The sequence below is a fragment of the Sinocyclocheilus grahami genome, unplaced genomic scaffold (genome assembly GCF_001515645.1).
Source record: "Sinocyclocheilus grahami isolate Dianchi unplaced genomic scaffold, SAMN03320097.WGS_v1.1 scaffold1332.1, whole genome shotgun sequence".
Lineage (NCBI taxonomy): Eukaryota > Metazoa > Chordata > Actinopteri > Cypriniformes > Cyprinidae > Sinocyclocheilus > Sinocyclocheilus grahami.
The window spans coordinates 155,928-164,009 of record NW_015506511.1 but is presented as its reverse complement, the minus strand read 5'-3'; the positions used below and the strand labels follow the sequence as shown (position 1 = coordinate 164,009).

At 36.6% G+C, this 8,082-nt stretch overlaps 1 protein-coding gene across 1 annotated transcript in view; it reads left to right on the top strand.

Moving 5' to 3' along the window:
* Window positions 1-1,439, top strand: part of LOC107569310 (sodium/calcium exchanger 1-like) — a 41,772-nt gene extending 40,333 nt beyond the window's left edge. Inside the window, exon 7 of the mRNA XM_016255374.1 lies at window positions 969-1,439. Within this exon, the coding sequence (XP_016110860.1) occupies window positions 969-1,348 (380 nt within the window). The 3' untranslated portion in view covers window positions 1,349-1,439. The remainder of the gene's footprint in view (window positions 1-968) is intronic.
* The last annotated feature ends 6,643 nt before the right edge of the window (window positions 1,440-8,082 follow it).

Sequence of the window (8,082 nt, the reverse complement as noted above, 5' to 3'; positions counted from 1 at the left end):
GTTTATGTAGTATGTTAGACTAGTTTAAGTGTTTATGTAGTTAATAAAACCTTACTTGTATCACACTTGACGTTGTTCATGGTTTTCCCATAACTGGAGTCACTTAATCATGCAGATTTATGCTACAAGCTTTTGTAGAATTGTACAGTAAGGAAGTTATTTCCCTTAACCAGGAAATTAACGTTCTTAGAATTGACAAGACAGTTGACCCTGAGAGGTCAGCTAAATATCTACAGCGGATCTAAATATTCATAATTAATTATAACTAGTTATGATTAATTATTCATATTTCCTCATGAGCTGATTCGTTACACACTGCAGGAGTCAGATTTGACTGATCACGGGTTGAGAGAGATGACTGACAATGGTGGAGGATTTGCTGCTCAACAGATCCTGAGCTCATTGACAAATATCTGATCTTGTATGTGCTTACTTTACACAGAGTGCGATCGATCGCGAAATCGAAAGTGAAAGTGAACAGCGAGCACTCATTCAAATGCGATTTCAATACCCCACATATTGATAGCGGCTCTTTGATGTGCGGAAATTATATACAATATTAGAAAGTTTGCAGGAGCGAACGGGAGGTAAGAATTTCAGTGGGAGCGGGCAAAAAAAAAAACCTGTCCCGCAAAGGGCTCTAGGCTGCGCATAAATACACATGCTTTTTTTTTGCGCTACCCCATCTCCATCCCCAAACATTAGCGCTGTTTCGTTCTGTCTTTGACAGCACATATAGGACCATTTTTGAAATAGCACCATAAACAAAATGTAATTCAAATTTAATTCAAGCACTTTCAAGGACCTATGTTTGTTTTCAAGTACTTTCCAGGCCATGAATCCCTATGTCTGAAATTCAAGTACATTCAAATACTTTCAAGAAGCGTGGGAACCATGAACAAGATTTTGCTGTTTAAATCATAATTATATTAGTCTGATCATAATTTTATTTTGTCTCTTTTACACAGACACTTTTGCCAGTAAGGTCGCTGCCATCCAAGACCAGTATGCAGACGCATCCATTGGTAACGTGACGGGCAGCAATGCTGTCAATGTTTTCCTGGGCATCGGTGTGGCGTGGACCATAGCTGCTGTATACTGGCGTACCAAGGGCAAACCTTTCCACGTTGATCCAGGTTCTCTGGCCTTCTCTGTCACACTCTTCACTGCTTTGGCTGTGGTGTGTGTCAGCGTGCTGTTGTATCGCCGGCGCCCCTCAGTGGCTGGAGGAGAGCTTGGCGGTCCACGGACTTGCAAGATATTGACGTCCTTATTTTTCATCTCCCTCTGGCTGATCTACATCCTGTTGGCCTCACTGGAAGCGTACTGCCACATCACTGGATTCTGAGGCAGCGAGGCCTCATATTCTTTCAGCTTAAAGAGGAATATAAAAAATGGCCAGTGAAGGAGCATTTGTTTTGTATTAATTAGATATTTATATTTAACTTTTAAAAGGTCTGATAAGTCCATTTTTGTAATTTTTAATTTTCTTCCATAAAGGGATAGTTCACACAAAAATAAAAATGATGTCATCATTCACAGCTTTTATGTTGTCCCATAGGACACAAAAAGTTTTTTTTTTTTTAAGAAGTTTACTTTTTGAAAACTACATGAAGGTGAGTAAATGATCACAGATTTTAATTTTTTGTATGAACTGTCCCTTTAAATTAGTTAATGCAGTATCTTACACATCATTCCTTGTTCCCTTGCCTTAGACTTGTATACGTCTCTTAGTGCTGTCTTAAATCTATCCAAACCAGTAACCAATGACTCATGTTTTTTTGTTGTTGTTTTTTTTACTCCTGTTTGAGCCAATCCGAGCCTTCGGTTACTAAATGAAGGGGTTTCTTTTTTGAACTCTTTTTTTTTTTATGTTAAGTGTCAGTATTATTCTCATGTAACTGTAATGATAATGTTTTAAATGATATTTAAATGAACAGAATGACCAAACATGAACTTTCTATTATTAAGAGCAGACTGAACAAATAGGATGGACTTACTATTGCTTGTAAGAAGAAAAGCATGTCTCAGGACTATATAATAATCGGACAGATGGTCTGAAAAGCATCTCAAGTTCATAATTAATCATATATCATGAATGAATGGTGACATTATTGGGAAGTTAAATAGCAAAAAGGAATAAAATGGAAAATGGACTGAAATAATCCCAAAGAGGATGGAAGAACAATCAGAAAATAATGACAGTGATGGTGCTGCATATCATTAAGAATAATTCTAATTTAAATATGTATATAATGACTGTGTGAGAGAGAAACCACGCAACCAAGAATAAACAGCTCAACTGATGTTCTCTTGAAATAACAAACCATGTAATTGATACAATTAGCTGTCGATATCTATCTGTATTTCTCTTGTCTCTTGAGGGTCACACTCCTTGACATCAAATGTTCAATAGGAGATACTACCCTGTTAATATGATGTGACATTTGACATGGTGGCAAATGCTCTTACTGACTGTGTACTAAACTGTATCTGTTAGTTCACCCAAAAGTTGCCATTCTGACAGCATTTATTTACTCTCATATGATTCCAAACCCATATGACCTGTGGAACATAAAATCAAGCCGTTTAGCAGAATGTTTGTGCTGCTCTTTCCCATACAAGAAAAACAGAAAGTGACCACCCTTACAAAAAATAAGTATACTTCAAGTTAATTTTAAGTAAATAATTATATTTTCCAGGTATACCTCATGCAGTAAGTATACTAAAATCGATGGACTTGAACACTGCCTGTAGTGGTATACTTGTAAGTGTACTAAATTTAGACACTTTTTAGTTTATAAAAGTACTTTTAAGTGTAACAATAGTAAACTTTGAGTGTTATTTTACATATAAGTTTTTGTATTACAACTATAATGTGAACTCAAGTGATCTTAGTTACAGGTATACTTTTAGTTTACTACTTGTATACGTCTAGCCCACTTTTATGACATGAGGGTGCACAAGAACTGAAACAAACACTTTTATTTATCAGTGTTGGCTGTATTATCATGTTTGTTGCAGTGAATTTTTAATTGTCACTGTCTGTCTGTTTCTGACTGCTGTGCAATTATTCTGTGAGACATTCAGGAAGAGAGCACAGAAAAAGAGTGAATGAGACAGATTTAGCAGTAGCGTAGATATTTAGCCCTCAGAAGTAGCTTCTCTCCTCAGTCTAGTTCAGTATTCGGGGTGAGCGAATGTGCACCCAGAGTATTTTTAGTATTATCTTGTTGCTAGGCGAGAGAGTCATTGTCTTGTCTGGGCCCAGTGACGGGTGCTTTTTTTTGTGTGTGTGCGTGCGTGTGTGTGTGGGGATTAATTAAGGATTTTTTTTTTTTGGTGGGGGGGGGGGGGGGGGGGGGGGGGGGGGGGGGGGTGTGTAACATCCCATCACCTGAGTCTATTTAAGGCTTAAATCAGTGCATAAACCATCTTCACAACTTAACTTCTTATGCTAACCTTAGTGTAGTGGAGGTGAACTGAAAAGATGAGTTGAACAGAAAAGATAAAGTGGTTACAGAAAGATAATCCCATTGATATCAGTTATGGTCATGTAATTGAGTTGATTGAATTGATGATCATTAACAATCATGTCAGCTCATGCTGTCACAAGAATCAACTATCATCCGCAGTGAATCCCACATCAGATTGACATACAGCAGAAGAGTGTGCACGTCTTCGCTTTATAGGGTCACCGTTTTCTCTCTCTCTGCCAGGCTGCTCTTGAAGCACAATAAATTGAAGTGAAATCCCAAATGTCACACTGAAAAACAGCTATCGTAATTGGAATAAGCGGCCTGGCCTCAGAGAAAGAGAGAGAGGGCTGGGGAATGTAAACACTTCCCCATCTACACAGTTATACACATAGGCCTGCCTGATGAAATTGCATGTAAAGGTTATTGTGTTTATAGTATTTTAATACTGCAAGAGAGACTGTGTATTTGTGTTATATCTGCTGGCCTCTTAATCAGTTTTGTAATCCAGTTGTTTTAGTGCATGTCTAAGTAACGTGCGGAACAGGCTATTGATACAATACTGTATATACAGTATCTGACCACTTAAATTACATGTAGGAATGTCATTACATTAAATAAAATATCAAACCAAATGTAGTGCCCAGAATGATGCTAGAGCTTATAAATCTTTTAGCAATCACATTAACCATAAACGTGTCATAAATATTTTTTGCACTGTATATCTTTTAATAAATAAAGCTAGCAGACTTATTTTTGTTTTGTTTGAAAAATATGCTTGTGCTATCTTTCATTAAAGTAGGCATGAAGTGAATATTTAACATTTATTTTCTAAAAGCTTGTTATTTATCTTATATTGAATGATTCATCCATGCATACGTTTCATTTTTTTACTTAAAAAAATGATGACCCCATAATTTTTAGCTGGCTTTCACATCTGCCTTCATCCAATCAACAACCGATGGATAGAAACAAGTCCCCACCCTACATTTTTCCTTTTTCAATAATCCATTTGACTCCGATGTACCTCACAATACAGAAAAAGTTTTAAATTTTTTTACACTTTTTATATATATTATTCTTCACAAGTGGCCCAAGTATCCAAATGCTTTTCTTCACCTACAGATATATGCAGACAAGTTTTGGTTCCTGTCACTAACCAATCCTGCATACTGCTCTTGTGTTATAGAAGAAAAAAACAGATCATGATAAAAATGATAATTCTTGAGCATGTACTGTATGTGTGATTGTACTTGTGTTCATAGTGCTAGTATAGCTTTGACTTTGTGACTTGTCTAAAGACGATACACTAATAGAAGAGGTTAATATGATAAGCTAACAGTTCATATGAAGTGCTCTGAGGAAGCAGTCACCATGTCATCCTGTATCAGTGTGCATGTTGCCCTTGGCTGGACTCTGTTCTGTGTCATCTGGTCCTTGTGTGAAGCATTTCTCTGAACTTTCTGTTCATTAGTCTTATGATTATTCCTTCATTAATGATTTGATTCATTTCATTGTTCATTTTTCAGTGTTTTTCATAATGAGTGAATCATTAAGTGCTTTTCTTTTCCTTTTATATAGCAGATTTTATATTTTAATTTCTCATGATGTCTCTTGGTTTGATGCATGAAACATTCTCTTACCCTTGTTAAATGTTTTAGAAGGTATTGACCTGAAATCATTTTTTGAATGTCTTTTATTTAAAAAAAAAATTTAAATGGCTTATATCTTTTTAAGGAATGGGTGACTTTTATGTGTGCATAAAACTTCAGCAAAAAAAAAAACATTGTTAGCGACTGCTATGAATGAGTCACTGAATCATTCACTCAAACAATTTACTAACACTGATTCAAATGAAACACTGTTAATGTGTGTTGCTCGCAGACACTGGTGAAGAAAGACAACTGCTTACACATGAAATCTTTACTTGTCACAATTTCTGAAACCTGACACTCGAACACCAGAAACACACACCAAATCTGCAAAACCATACACTCATTCTTGGCCTTTGTCTCAGTTTTCAATTTCATAAAACACTTTTTGCAAAACACAACACAATTCTCTATGTAACACACAAAAATCTAACAGGAAGTATCTTGATTTCCTTTTTCAAACACAACCAATCAAAATGACACACTAATTCATCAGTGCCTCACACTAACTCCTCGCAAACACTCATTGCTTTACTTCACACCAAGCAATCATGGCTTTAGAATAGGTCTATAAATACACATCTACACATGGTGGATGGCTTTCTTTTCTTTTGTACTGTGTAATACTGTATTCACAACCACAAATGCTTACAGTAATAAAAAAAGATTGGTTTCAATCTTGCTTTTGTGTTTACCGTGAATTTTTCAACATCTCTCTGCCAATTACTTTCAGTCTTGAACAGAAATGTACATAGGAGCTCATGAAAGAAGAGCTTTAGGTTTTAAATAACTATGTGTATATGATATATCCAAAAATATAATACAGTTTTTCTGAATAGCTAAAACATTTCTTGAAACCATCACTCATTTTCTCAAAACCTTAAACACAAATCCAAATACTCAAACTAAATTCACGAAACCTCTGACTCTCCCATCAAAATCAAACAATCGCTGCAAAACCATTTCACTTGCACTCAAAATCAAACGGTGCTCTCAGATCACACACACACACACACGAGTCAATAAAATAAACACTTCAGAGCATTCATTAGACACTACAGAGAAAAATGGAGAACACAGCATCCAGAACAGTACAGAAAAAAGTATATTGTATTGAATAAACTATTTTGCAATTCTGTAAAAATGTATATTAATTGCAACTGAGTAAGGTGAATATATTGTATAGGCCTACTGTACTGCAAGAATAGTATTGTGCTGAATATTGAATAGTACTTAATGTTTGCACTTGGATACTGCAAAGATACTGCAGTTCAACTGCAAAGGTCAAAAAGGTCAAATAAAACTGTAAATGAACAGCATGTTACAGTACACTCAAAAACTGTAAGTTGTGCAATTGCAAAACCAGGGTCAATGAGAGCTTCATTCTGTCTCAGCATCATGTCTTTGTGCTTGAGTCCGGCCTGACTTTGTCCACATCACAAGTAATGTTGTCTTTTTTGCTAGACAGAGAAAAAACCCTCTGGTCTGACAGATCCAGCCTTGATAACACTCTCTAAACCTTACGCTTTCTCTCCTCTTCCTCCTCAGATTGTTTCCATCTATTGTTCATATCATCGTTCAGTCACCTGTGCCGCTTGTGCTCTCTGAACTGGCTCATATTTTGTACAGTTGGTTTGATCACATCATTAGCAACAAGTGTGAATTATTTTGAATCATTGTGTTTAAACGATGACAACTGTGCTTTAGTTGTGTTTAGCATTTTGCAGCACAAAAAAAACTAACGGAGCATGCTGCACAACTTCTTGTCCAGGCCCTTGTCATTTCTAGGCTGGACTACTGCAATGCTCTTCTGGCTGGACTTCCTTTAAGCACAATCAAACCTCTACAAATGATTCAGAATGCAGCGGTACAGCTGGTCTTCAACGAGCCCAAAAGAGCCCATGTTACACTTCTCTTTATCTCCTTGCACTGGCTACCGGTCGCGGCTCGAATCAAGTTCAAGACATTGATGCTTGCATATAGAACAGCCACAGGCTCAGCACCCACCTACTTCCACTCACTACTACGAATCTACATCCCCTCCAGAAGTCTGAGATCCGCTAGTGAGCGACGCCTCGTGGTACCATCACAGAGAGGATCAAAATCACTTTCCAGAACATTCTCGTTCACCATTCCTGGCTGGTGGAACGATCTTCCCCCCCCTATCCGGAGTGCTGAATCCCTGACAATTTTCAAGCGACAGCTGAAAACTCATCTCTTTCGAAGCTACTTGACTTCATCATCATCATCATCATTATAAAAAAAAATAATAATAATTCTCTCTCTTTATTGATTCCTTCTCTTTCTAGCTTGTACTTATTTGAACAATGTCTAGAAACTTGGTATTACAATCACAATCTGTTTGCCTCTTTAAGAAGAATCGCTTTATGTATCCCCAAATTGTAAGTAGCTTTGGATAAAAGCATCTGCAAAATGACTAAATGTAAATGTAAATGTAAATACATCAGAGTGTGATAAGTGTTTGTGAATGAGAATGTGTTTAGAGTGCATGAGATTTGCAAATAGAGTCTAACTGCCTGAACATGTTTAAGGTTTAGCAGAAAGTGCTTTATTCGACAAATTAGTTTAAGCTAGTGAGAATTTGGTTCAGAGTTTGGGGTTTAGTGTTTTAGCAATTCAGAAAAACTGTATTATGGCAAAGGTGTTTGCAACGTAAGACAAATGTTTGCTTTTGTGATATCTTGAATGCAGTGCTTCATTTTTTTTTTTTGAGATTTGAGGCATTTTGCATTTTGTGTGTGCAATTCTTGGATTTGTGTGTAAAGTTTTGAATGTGTAAACAGTTGAAAAAAAAACTGTAATTCCTTGTTCACTGATCTGATCCTGTATATGAAAGCAATATCACATTCACACAATCGTGCTGTTGGTCTGAATATCAGCACAGCTGAACCGGTGGAGCTTATTCACTTGTAGACTACAGTCTCTGGGCTCAC